Source organism: Acomys minous (assembly GCF_964271855.1).
Source record: "Acomys minous genome assembly, chromosome: 16".
Classification (NCBI taxonomy): Eukaryota; Metazoa; Chordata; class Mammalia; order Rodentia; family Muridae; genus Acomys; species Acomys minous.
The window spans coordinates 71,747,076-71,760,202 of record NC_140498.1 but is presented as its reverse complement, the minus strand read 5'-3'; the positions used below and the strand labels follow the sequence as shown (position 1 = coordinate 71,760,202).

The following is a 13,127-nucleotide window of genomic DNA, read 5'->3' as shown; positions in this document are numbered from 1 at the left end:
TGCCACCATACCCAGCTAAAAGGTGTTTCCTGACTTAATAAGGGAAACAAATGAAATGGAGCAATTATTTTTACCCTAACCGTGTCTATATTATGCTAGAATCTATGTCAGGTTCCGTGACAAATGAATATTGGCCACAGCTGACTGGGTGGTGAATCTTAGTTATGCTAGATGTACCTTTTCCTGTAGACAGGGGAAAATTCACTACCTAATTCTAGATCCACTGCAGACTTCTAACTCAGTTGTAACAAAACAGGGAAGCCTCTTCTGTGGGGTGTAGCTCAGTGGTAGAGCACCTGCCTAGAATCCCCCAGTGAGGGGCTGGGGTGTGGCTCAGTGGTAGAGCACCTGCCTAGAATTCCCCAGTGAGGGGCTGGGGTGTTGCTCAGTGGTAGAGCTCCTGCCTAGAATCCCCCAGTGAGGGGCTGGGGTGTGGCTCACTGGTGGAGCACCTGCCTAGAATCCTCCAGTGAGGGGCTGGGGCGTGGCTCAGTGGTAGAACACCTGCCTAGAATCCCCCAGTGAGGGGCTGGGGTGTGGCTCACTGGTAGAGCACCTGCCTAGAATCCCCCAGTGAGAGGCTGGGGTGTGGTTCAGTGGTAGAGCCCCTGCCTAGAATCCCCCAGTGAGGGGCTGGGGTGTGGCTCAGTGGTAGAGCACCTGCCTAGAATCCCCCAGTGAGGGGCTGGGGGTGTGGCTCAGTGGTAGAGCACCTGCCTAGAATCCCCCAGTGAGGGGCTGGGGTGTGGCTCAGTGGTAGAGCCCCTGCCTAGAATCCCCCAGTGAGGGGCTGGGGGTGTGGTTCAGTGGTAGAGCCCCTGCCTAGAATCCCCCAGTGAGGGGCTGGGGTGTGGCTCACTGGTAGAGCCCCTGCCTAGAATCCCCCAGTGAGGGGCTGGGGTGTGGCTCACTGGTAGAGCACCTGCCTAGAATCCCCCAGTGAGAGGCTGGGGTGTGGCTCAGTGGTAGAGCACCTGCCTAGAATCCCCCAGTGAGGGGCTGGGGGTGTGGTTCAGTGGTAGAGCCCCTGCCTAGAATCCCCCAGTGAGGGGCTGGGGTGTGGCTCAGTGGTAGAGCACCTGCCTAGAATCCCCCAGTGAGGGGCTGGGGGCGTGGCTCAGTGGTAAAGCTCCTGCCTAGAATCCCCCAGTGAGGGGCTGGGGTGTGGCTCAGTGGTAGAGCCCCTGCCTAGAATCCCCCAGTGAGGGGCTGAGGGTGTGGCTCAGTGGTAGAGCACCTGCCTAGAATCCCCCAGTGAGGGGCTGGGGTGAGGCTCAGTGGTAGAGCCCCTGCCTAGAATCCCCCAGTGAGGGGCTGGGGTGTGGCTCAGTGGTAGAGCCCCTGCCTAGAATCCCCCAGTGAGGGGCTGGGGTGAGGCTCAGTGGTAGAGCACCTGCCTAGAATCCCCCAGTGAGGGGCTGGGGTGAGGCTCAGTGGTAGAGCCCCTGCCTAGAATCCCCCAGTGAGGGGCTGGGGTGTGGCTCAGTGGTAGAGCCCCTGCCTAGAATCCTCCAGTGAGGGGCTGGGGTGTGGCTCAGTGGTAGAGCACCTGCCTAGAATCCCCCAGTGAGGGGCTGGGGTGTGGCTCAGTGGTAGAGCACCTGCCTAGAATCCCCCAGTGAGGGGCTGGGGTGTGGCTCAGTGATAGAGCACCTGCCTAGAATCCCCCAGTGAGGGGCTGGGGTGGGGCTCAGTGGTAGAGCCCCTGCCTAGAATCCCCCAGTGAGGGTTAGAATCCCAGCTGGCGTATGATTCAACAGTAGAGTACCTGTCTGCCTCTCTTCAGGAAAGTAGGTGGGAGATACCAGCAAGCCACCACCAGAATCATTCTCTTCCCCAGTTTTCCTTTCATTCCCACATCTGCATTTTGGGGCATGAAGAAACACAGGCTCTGAGAGGTGAATCCCGTCTAGAGAGAGCAGTGGCTAACTGAGGAAATCCCAGTCTCTCCCAGTTCCTTAGTCACCTCTCCCCTACACTTCCCACTTCCCAGGGACTCTTTGATCTATGTCATCCAGGGACCCAGATCTGAACTCAGACATCCATGGAAAGTGCCAGCAGATAACCCATCAGGCAACTTAACCCATCTGTATATTTTGGCCAGGAAGTGTCCTTCATAGTGAGTGCATTGATTACTTTTCTTCTTCTCCTCCTTTTCCTCCACCTCTACCTCCACCTCCTCCTCCTTTTTGGAGACAGGGTTTCTCTGTGTCACCCTTGCTGTCCTGGAACTTGATCTGTAGGCCTTGAACTCACAGAAATCCACCTGCCTATGCCTCCCAAGTGCTGGGATTAAAGACGTGCACTAGCACTGCCCAGCTATACTCGTTACTCTTCCGTTGCTGTGATAAGGTGGTAAGTGGACCAAGGTAGCTTAGAGCAGGTTTATGTTAGGCTTTTGGTTCCATGGGGTTAGAGGTCAAGAGGACTGAGCAGAGGCATGGCATCAGGAGCAGCTGAGAGCCCTCCTCTTAGTGACAGACTTCCTCCTGAGCCACACCTCCTAATCCTTGCCAAACAGCCATCAGCTGAGGAACAATTATTCAGATGTACAAATCTTATGGCAGACACACCACTCAGCCCTCTGCAGTGAGTATCTGGTAAGTAGAGGATTTTTCAGAAGTCTATGGCTGTCACCCTCCTTTATTCCTGTGCCCCTTCTGGCAGTAGATGGCAGTGTCTCGAGTGCACTCATGGCATTCAGTGCACCTATGTACACATATGCGCACATATGCTAGCACACGTAAACTCATATGCATGGACACAAGAGTCACCTAGGGTCTCTTGACCACTCCAGGCTATCAAAGCCATCCCTTAATCTTTACCGTCAAAATTGATATGTCAGTGGTGCCAGGGACCCACGAAAACCTTCCAGAAAAAGGACTCTGTGGGCATGTGTGGTATGCTGTGTGTATGCACAGGAGTGTTCAGTTGCACGTGCCCTTATGTGTTTGTGTGTATGATGGACAGAGGGTCAATATCGTGTCTTTCTTTTCATTAAAGAGTCATTCTTTACATGATTTTTTGAGACAGGGTCTCATTGAACCCAAGGCACATGGATTCAGTGAGACTGGCCAGCCAGCAAGCCCCAGGGATCTTCCCGTCCCTCCCTCGCCCACCCACCCTGGGGTTACAAGCTGCCACACTTGGGTTTTTACATGAGGGCTGCAGGTCCAACCTCGGGTCTTCATCCTTTACCGACTGGGCCATCTCCTCGCGACTCTTTTCTTTTCTGCACTTTACTCTTTTGAGACGAGGTCTCTTTAAGTCCCGTGTAACACAGATCACTTCACACCTACTGTCTGTCCTGCCACAGCCTTCAGAATATGCTGGAAAGACGGGGATTTGCCACTACACCCAGCAAAGAACAGAACTTCTGGATGGAGACGTGGATCAAGAGGGCTCACTAGAATGCTGAGAGCAGAAGAAACAATCTCCCTCGGGGAAGAACAAATCAGTTAGTCATTCAATACCAAATACCAAATGATCAACCCTGAAAACATACATGCAAGTAACATACAGACTGAGCAGGTTATGTTTAAGGATACATGCAAAAAATGCAAAAAAAACCCCATAATATATGCAAACATACATACAAAAAGGAGGTCATGAATTTGAAAGAGAGCAAGGAGAGGTGTATTGGAGAATTTGGAGAGAGGAAAGGAAAGGAAGAAATTATACACACACACATATATAGTCTCAAAAATAAAAAAATAATAGAAAAGTTTTCTGGGTTAGCTGAGTGCCTATATGTAGCCATGTGTATGTACATGTATATTATGTGTTATGTATGTGGTCAAGGACCTGGGGAGTGGTAGAAGGAAAAACAGTCACCAGAAAGATGGAAGTAAAGGGGCTGGAAACACGGCTCAGTTGGCAGAGTTCAGGCTTAACATGCATAAAGCCCTGGGCTCCATCCTCTAAGCCTCATCGACTGGGATGCTGGCATAGGTGTCGTAATCTTAGCACTCAGGAAGTGGAGGTAGAGAGATCACAAGTTCAAAGTCATTCTCAGATACGTAGTGAGCTTGAGTCTAACCTGGGTTACACAAGACCCTGCCCCAGATAAAAGAAAATAAGCGAGGAGTGATGGCACCCGAGGCGGGCGGGGGGGGGGGGGGGGTCCCTGTGAGTTTAAGGCCAGCCTGGTTAAATAAATAAATAACCCTGGAGACAAAGGTGGAAAGACACAGGGAGAGATGGAGAGATAAACTCATCTGGTTCCTTTCTCTATCTTCCCATCTCTCTGTGATTGTGTTTAGACTGAACGCAGCAGACTCTACCTCAAATAGTCAGCGTATGGACAGCTCTCGTTGAGAGGCGACCTCGCCCTCAATTGCATAAAAAATAAAAGAAATAAATAACACCAAGAAACGGGGTTGGGTGGAGGATCCCATGCCCTGTGGAGCGCTACTCTCCATCTCTTTCCTCTACTTTCTCTGTCTGTGTCGTCGGCCAGCCTCCAGGCTTCTTCGTGTAGGAACCCTCATCTCCTCCCAACCTCTGAATGAAGAAGCAGCTGTCCCTTTAAAGCAGCGGCCCCCAGCCGGGTTATTGTCTCGCTTCGTAACCAATCGGCCTCGCCGTTGGGGGCGGGGAATCCAGGCTCCTGATTGGCCGCCGCCGCGCCCCGCCCCGCCCGGGATCCCGGGAGCTGTCCGGCCGCCTCGGTGCTGATCCCGCCGCCGCCCACGGGCCGCGAGCCGCGTAGAGAGAGAGCACTATGAGCGGGGGAGTCTACGGCGGAGGTGAGCCGGCCTGGGGCACTGGGTTCTCGGCCTGGTCTGCAGCCCTGCATCCCGAACCCGCGCGTTCCAAGCCCTGAGCATCCCTGGGCCTGTCACCTCCGTACTGCATCAGGTCCAACCTGAGGTTTGGGTCTCCCACTCTTTCTGGTTTCCATCACTCTTGGGGTTCCCAAGCGTGCACTGCCTCCCGGACCCCTGGACCTTTCTTTTCCCTGCCAGGCCACTAGGCAAGAGGGAACTCTGGTGGCTTTAACCCTCCTCTTCTAGAACGCCCTGAAGTCCAGGTGGCTCTCCCACCCACTGCCGGCTGAAGTTCAAACTGTGGCTATTATTACCCCCAGACTCTTCTCCAAGCTGTTTAGGGGGACAGTTTGGGAGAGGTCTCCTCACACGCCTGTCTCCTTGCACAGATGAGGTGGGGGCGCTCGTCTTTGACATTGGCTCCTTCTCAGTCCGAGCTGGGTACGCTGGGGAGGACTGCCCCAAGGTGAGCCTTCCAGTCCCCTCCCCAAATCCCTAGGGGCACGGACACCCTCTGCCGGGCAGGTTGGCCTATGAACAAACGCGCGCGCGCGCGCGGGCGCGCATGCACAGGTCAATCCAAGTAGCTCATCTGAGTGGAGACAGGGGAGGAATCCCGGGTGGGAGGGAGGGCACGGCTGAGAGTCTTGAGTGCAATTGGACAAGGGACTAGAAGGAGGCAAAGAAGGGGACAAAGTAGCACATTCCTTTAATCCCATCACTCCAGAGGCAGAGGCATGCAAATCTTCATTAAGTTCAAAGCCAGCCTGGTCTACATAGAGTTCCAGGCCAGCCTGGAACTTCATAGTAAGAGTCTGTCTCAAAGAAAAAAAAAAAGGGAGGGGGAATAATCTGGCTTCCCATCCATGTTCTTTGTAACCAGGCTGACTTCCCCACCACTGTGGGGCTGCTGGCCGCAGAAGAGGGGGGCGGGCTGGAGCTGGAGGGGGAGAAAGAGAAGAAAGGGAAGATTTTCCACATCGACACCAATGCCCTGCACGTGCCTCGGGATGGAGCGGAGGTCATGTCACCCCTCAAGAATGGAATGAGTAAGGGAACCCCACTACTTTCTGAATCTGATTGGGAGCCCCACCCCACCCCATCCCCAACGTAGGGACGCAGATCTCCACACCCACAGAGCCCTGCTTGCTGCTGCCCAAGTCCCAAGCATCTGCTTCCTACAACTGCTGGGATCTCAGACCAAGGCCCCTAGACCTCTGGAACTTAAGGGAGGGGAGGGGTGCTTACGAGCACAAGCTGGACTCACCCTACCTCTAGACTTGGCCTCCCTCCCTCCTTTACTTTCTGTCTCTGATCCTTGCCTTCTTCCCTGCCTTCCCATCCGTCTCTCCCCGCTGGCCCTCTGCCCCTAGTTGAGGATTGGGAGTGCTTCCGAGCCATCCTGGATCACACCTACAGCAAACATGTCAAGTCCGAGCCAAACCTGCACCCAGTCCTCATGTCCGAGGCTCCGGTGAGTGCCTCAGGGGTCCACGCCCAGCCCTGGTGTGGGTCCCTGGTGACACATCCTTTTCACCATCACCTCTAACTTGGAGCCACCACTATCAGTCACTTCACCTCCCTTTGCCGATTTTCCCCCTTCTAGCCCTGTCATCGTTAACCGTATTCCTTCCTCCCCGCCTTACTCTCCACCTGCCTTCTCTCTTCCAGCGTCATCCACTCCATTGCTCTCTGTTGTTCACACACACTTACATTTTTTTGGTCGCTGTTGTACACACACACACACACACACACACACACACACGTATGCATAGTACCAATGTAGCTCAGTTGGTAGAATACTTGCCTGGCATACACAAGTCTCTGCGTTCAAGCCTCGCTACTCAAGGGGGGAAAGTTAAGCTTGTAATCCCAGTACTCATGAGGCAGAAGCAGGAGGATCAGCAATCCAAGGTCATCTTCAACTACATATGAGTTCCAGGAGAGCCAGGACTACACAAAGAGAGACTCTGTTCCCCCTCCCAAAAAAAATATATATACATATACATATATATCCTTGCACATATTTTTTGAGAATGTTACATATGCATATAATGTGTTTTTTATTAAGTACACCCCATCCCTTCCCTTTTCTCTCCTAGCACTTTTCTTTCCCAACTTCATGAGCTTAAAAAATAAAATAAAATAAAACAAACACCAGGCGGAGGTGGCACACACCGTTAATCCCAGCACCTGGGAGGCAGAGGCAAGTGGATCTCTGTGAGTTCAAAGCCAGCCTGGTCTACAGGGTTGGTTCCAGCACAGCCAGGGCTGCACAGAGAAACCCTGTCTTGAAAAAAAACAAAAGCAAAAACAAAAACAAACAGACAAAAAAAAAAAAAACGCACGCAAGCACGGAGTCCACTGAGTGCTGCCTCTCACTGAGTGCTGCCTCTGTGCGCATGGCTGTAGGACCACCTACCGCACTGTGAGTAGCCTCTCAGAAACCATATCCTTAAAGAGAGCAAACGGCACTCAGTCTCCCAACAGCTGGGGCGAGACTTCGTCACTCATTTCCTCATTCATGCTGGCATTTCAGCTGACTTTTTGTTCTTTTCATTTATGTTTTGTCTGTTTTATTGTTTGTTTGTTTCTTTGTCTGTGTTTACTCATTCATTTGTTTTAAAGAGGGTTTCTCTGTGTAGCCTTGGGGTGACCTGGCACTGCCTCTGTAGACCTTGAACTGGCCTTGAACTCACAGAGATCTGCCTGCCTCTGCCTCTGGAGTGCTGAGACTAAAGGTGTGTGCCACCACTGCGCACCTCTGGGCATTTCAAAAGAATACATTTTATTATTTTTGTTTTGTGGTGTGTGTGTGTGTGTGTGTGTGTGTGTGTGTGTGTGTGTGTGTGTGTTTAGGGGTGGAGGGAGGTGAGCGTGCCACAGTGTCAATATGGAGGTTAGAGGGAAGCTTGCAAGAGTCGGGTTTCTCCATCCAGCATGTGGGTCCCAAGGACTGACCTCAGGATGTTAAGCTGAACCATCTTGTCTGCTCTTAAGTTTGTCTTATTTTATGCCTTATCCAGGAATTTTCTACTATAGGAGATGATTATTTGGCTGTTTCTCACCCCATCAGGCAATTTCATAAATGCTTCTCGTTTTGCACCTTTAAATACAGTCATGTCTTTTTTTTTTTTTAATTCTGAGTTTATATTCTTTTCTATTTTATAGGCTAATAAGAGCTGGGAATGAACCATGATTACTTTTTCATTCTTTTAAAAAATGTATTTATTGGGCTGGAGAGATGGCTCAGAGGTTAAGAGCACTGTTTGCTCTTCTAAAGGTCCTGAGTTCAATTCCCAGCAACCACATGTTGGCTCACAACCATCTATGGTGAGATCTGGTGCCCTCTTCTGGCCTGCAGGAGTACCTGCAGGCAAAACACTATACATAATAAATACATAAATCTTTTTTTTTTAATGTATTTATTTGTTATGTCACATGCCTGAATGCATGTCTGTATGAGGGTGTAGGGTCCCCTAGAAACTGGGGTTACAGACAGCTTTTGGTCTGCCATGTGGGTGCTGGGAATTGAACCCGGGTTCTCTAGAAGAGCAACCAGTGCTCTTAACCACCAAACCCATCTCTCCAGCCCCTATTTTTTCGTTCTTATGTGACTTTTGTCTTCCTCAGATCTAAGTATTGTTGTGGTGGTTTTTGTTGTTGTTGTTGTTGTTTTTTAACTTAATTTTCTACTTATCAGTATAGCCCTGAGTTACCCATCAGGTAGCTATGTATTTTCTCAAGATACTAATTCCATAATATAGTCTATTAATTTAGTCTTGTTGAAGAAACCTCTCTCAGAGCCCACTGACACATTCCACTTTGGCTTACATTCTAGAAACAGCCTTTATACTAACATCTTCCTTGAGCACTACCTAGGAGAATCTTCTTGGTTTTCTTCTGAGAAAAGCAGGTGTTTCACTTATTTGACTTCTTTTCTTGATTCACTTAAGAAGTATTTCTTTTGAGACTCTGAATTGATAGTTTAGCTAAGTATCATACTCAAGGTTGGAAAGCATTTTTCTTCAGATCGTGAAAGCATTTCCTCTCATTGTCCTTGAACATCTACTGTTCATATTGAGAAGTCTGACACCATCCTACTGGCTTTGCCCCTCTGAAAGTATTTAGAATTCTCATTCCATTCTAAGTGGGTTTTTTAAAAATGATATGTACTGATGTTGGCGTATTTTATTAATTATTCTGGAAACTTTTGTATTTTAGTTAAGTGAAAATATTTTACATCATTTTCTTACCTATGTGTGTATCTGTGTTTATTTATGTGTGTGTCTGTGTGTGAGTGCCGTGTGAACATCAGAGGACACCTTGCAGGTCTTGGTCCACCTCTTTCATCATGTAGGATCTAGGAATCAAACTAGGTCATCAAGCTTGGTGGCAAGCATCCATTGGTCCATTGAGTTAAAAAATTAAATTATGTTTTTACTATTTATTTCTCTTTATTTCCTTTGTTCCCACTTTTGGGAAATCCCATTACTTATATTTTGTGCCCCCCCCGAATTGGTCCTTTCTTTTCCCTTCTGTTTTCCATCATTAGCTTTTCCTCTAGCTTCCAAGATGATGCCTTAACTTTATAGTCCAACCATTTTACTGAGTTTACCATAGCTGCTCCTGAATTCTGTTCTTTTTATTTCTTCTTCTCCTCCTCCTCCTTCTCCTCTTCCTTCTCCTCCCCTCTTCCTCCTCCTCCTCTTCTTCTTCTTCTTCTTCTTCTTCTTCTTCTTCTTCTTCATTTGTTTGTTTTGAGACAAGGTTTCTCTGTGTACTCCTGTCTGTCCTGGAACTCATCCTGCAGACCTGGTTGGCCTTGAACTCACAAAGATCCACCTGCCTCTACCTCCCAAGTGCTGGGATTAAATGTGTGTGCCACAACTTCCCAGCTCTCCCTTCTCCTTTTTAAATGGCTGGAACCTTGAAAACTGAAGGCTATTTTTATTTTCCTGAGGGGATGCTGGGGGCCTGACATTAGGGCCTCAAGAACTCTAGGCAGAGCTGGGTGTGGTGGCACACACCTTTAATCCCAGCACTTGGGAGGCAGAGGCAGGGGGATCACTGTGAGTTCGAGGCCAGCCTGGTCTACAAAGCGAGTCCAGGATAGCCAAGGCTACATGGAGAAACCCTGTCTCAAAAAAACAAAACAAACAAAATACCCTCTAGGCAGAAGCTCTATCACTGACACATATCCCCACCAATGCTTTGTAGTTGTTGTTGTTGTTAGCTTTGCTTTAGCATCTTCTTGTTTCATGGGTCCAATATCATACTCCTTTACTAAAGATGCCACTAGTTTGTTGTTAGGTATCTTCCTTCTCCCTCACTGGTTTTCCTGCCATAGTTTGAGAGCGTCCATCTTATTTTAGAGACTTTTAGAAGACTTCTGCAAGTGGGTTGCCTGCTTTTCTTTAAAAGTGGCCCATTAAGAAAGAGTGACGAGGGGCTGGAGAGATGGCTCAGAGGTTAAGAGCACTGTCTGCTCTTCCAAAGGTCCTGAGTTCAATTCCCAGCAACCACATGGTGGCTCACAACCATCTGTAACAAAATCTGGTGCCCTCTTCTAGCCTGCAGGGGTACATGAAGGCAGAGCACTGTATACATAATAAATAAATAAATCTTTAAAAAATAAAGAAAGAAAGAGTGATGAGGGCTGGAGAGATGGCTCGGAGGTTAAGAACACTGACTGCTCTTCTAAAGGTCCTGAGTTCAATTCCCAGCAACCACATGGTGGCTCACAACCATCTGTAACAAATTCTGGTGCCCTCTTCTAGCCTGCAGGCAGAATGCTGTATACATAATAAATCTTTTAAAATTCTTTTTAAAAAGAAAGAAAGAAAAAGTGATAAGAAGCCCTGTGCCAAAACTATAGGGCTTTGCCTATTGCTTTCTTTGCTACGGGATTATTTGAGGACAAGGTTTTGAAGGAAATTTCTGCTTTGGCATCTTTAGAAAATTCTTTTTCTTTCTTTTTTTTTTTTTTTCTCTCTCCAGAGCTGAGGGCCAAACCCAGGGCCTTGCGCTTGCTAGGCAAGAGCTCTACCACGGAGCTAAATCCCCAGCCCTGTAGAAAAAATCTTTTAACTAAAACTAAAAATTTTAGATTTTTAAAAATTATTTTATGTCTGTGAAGTATTTCCTTTGCATGCATGTATGTGTACTACACACGTGCCAGGTGCCCTCAGAGGTCGGAAGAGGGTGTCAGATCCCCTGGGACTAGAGTTACCGATGGTTGTGAGCTGCCGCGAGAGCACTAGGAATCAAACCCAAGTCCTGCGCAAGAGCAACAAGAGCTCTTATATGTTGAGGTAACTCTCCAGCCCTAGATTACATTTTAATCGAATTAACTTATTCCTTCAATTTCTAAAAGATTTGTTTTATTTTGTAAGATTGTTTATATTGTTTTTTAAAAATATTATCTGTATGCAAACGTCTCTACGTGCAAGTTCCCGTGGAGGCCAGAGGATGTCAGATCTCCTGGAGCTGGAGTGACAGCTGATTGTAAACTGTGGGTGCTGAGGACCAAACTCTTGGGTCGTCTGCGAAACAGCAAGCATTCTATCTTTTTTTTAATGCTGTTTCACATATTTCTACCTTTTCTGGAGCCCAGCGAAGGCAAGAGGTAGGAGTCCTTCAAAAATTCGTGGTGTCACTCAATTCTCGGTAGGTTTTCACTTCCAACTGTGTTAAATGTTCTACCAGTTTACGAACCCTTGGGTTGACTCTCTTGTCTTTGTTTGGTTGTTGTTTTGTTTTTGTTTTTTTGATACAGGGTTTCTCTGTGTAGCCTTGGCTGTCCTGGACTTGCTTTATAGACCAGGCTGCCCTCGAACTCCCAGCAATCCACCTGCCTCTGCCTCCTTGATTGCTGGGATTACAGGCGTGCGCCACCACTGCCCGACTCTCTTTAAAGAATCAAACTGGGGAGCTTGAGTGGACCACAGTGCAAGGAGATGGAGTTTAATAAACAGTTCAGGAACCTATTACTTAAATAGTTTATTACTGTGTGATCTGGAACTCTTTACATAACCTGCTTTAGGCTCAAAGTCGCTATCCTCCTGCCTCAGCTTCCTCATTGCTGAAATCACAGGTACACACCACTACACCTGGATACTCTCTGTCCCTACACAGATATCTGCTCAGGATGTTTCATAAAAAAGCAGTCACACAACATGACTCTTTGTGTCAGTATCCTTTGGGGTGTTGGGGATGGCAGCAAAGATGCTGGGATGCCAAGCATGCCCTCTACCATGGAGCTGCCTGCTATCCTGCGCTTGTGTCTGTTCACTTAGCATGCATTTTATGTTATCCGTGTGGAACTATTTACCCTCACTCCATTTTTTGTTATGGCTGGATAATAATCCCCTTTAAAGACATAGCACAGTTTCTGTATCCAGCCATTCATACATGTATCCATCCACCAGCTGTTGTGAACGGTATTGCTATCGGCACTTAAGTACCAAGATTTCCTCTAGCACTTGTTTCTTTCTTTCTTTTTCTTTTGTTTTTTGTTTGTTTGTTTGTTTGTTTTTCAAGACAGGGTTTATGTGTGTACCCCTGGCTGTCCTGGACTCACTTTGTAGACCAGGCTGGCCTCGAACTCATAGACCTCTGCCTGCCTCTGCCTCCCGAGTGCTGGGATTAAAGGCGTGCGCCACCAACCCAGGCGGTTGTTTTATTTTTTAAAAAAGGTTGTTTATCTTATCTTATATGTATAGTCATTTAGCCTATAGGCATATGATGTGCACCACATGTGTGCTTGGTGCCTGTGGACGCAACAAAAGGGCATGAGATCCCAACAGATCATTGTGAGCTGTCATGCTTGTGCTGGGAACCAAACCTGGGTCCTCTGCAAGAGCAGCGAGTGCTTAACCCACTGAGCCTTCTCTCCAGCTCCTCATTTTTGGGGGGGGGCGGGGGTGAATGGCCAGGCCTGGGATCACTGGCTGCTGTAGAACTTCTCCATTATATATTTTGAGGAACCAACAACCTCATCCTGCATTGGCCGAACCCTTTCACAATCCGACCAAGCATGAGAGAGTTTCAATTTCTCACCAGCATCTTGCTGTCTAGTTTTAATTATGGGGGGGCATTTAATTGTTTATTGTGTACGTGTGTGGGCACCTGCATGTCATGGAACACATGTGCAGGTCAGAGGACAACTTGAAAGAGTTGGTCCTCTCCGTCCATCAAGCGGATCCTGGGTATTGAACTTGTGCCACCAGGCTTGGCAGCAATCGCCTTTACCCGCTGAGCCATCTCACCAGCCCCGCCTTCTGGGTTTTTAATTACCAACATTGTCTAGGTAGGTGTGAAGCCGGCCCTCATTATGCTTTTGATTTGCATTTCTCC

The 13,127-nt window shown here is 48.5% G+C and overlaps 1 protein-coding gene across 2 annotated transcripts in view; it reads left to right on the top strand.

Moving 5' to 3' along the window:
- The first annotated feature begins 4,626 nt into the window (after positions 1-4,626).
- Positions 4,627-13,127, top strand: part of ACTL6B (actin like 6B) — an 18,822-nt gene continuing 10,321 nt past the window's right edge. The window contains exons 1-4 of one of the 2 annotated variants that reach the window (XM_084761984.1): positions 4,633-4,748; positions 5,159-5,235; positions 5,653-5,818; positions 6,143-6,243. In XM_084761984.1, coding sequence (XP_084618110.1) covers positions 4,724-4,748; positions 5,159-5,235; positions 5,653-5,818; positions 6,143-6,243 — 369 coding nt within the window. In that variant the 5' untranslated portion in view covers positions 4,633-4,723. Of the gene's footprint in view, positions 4,749-5,158; positions 5,236-5,652; positions 5,819-6,142; positions 6,244-13,127 lie in introns of both variants that reach the window. The other variant, XM_084761985.1, reaches the window with a different exon arrangement.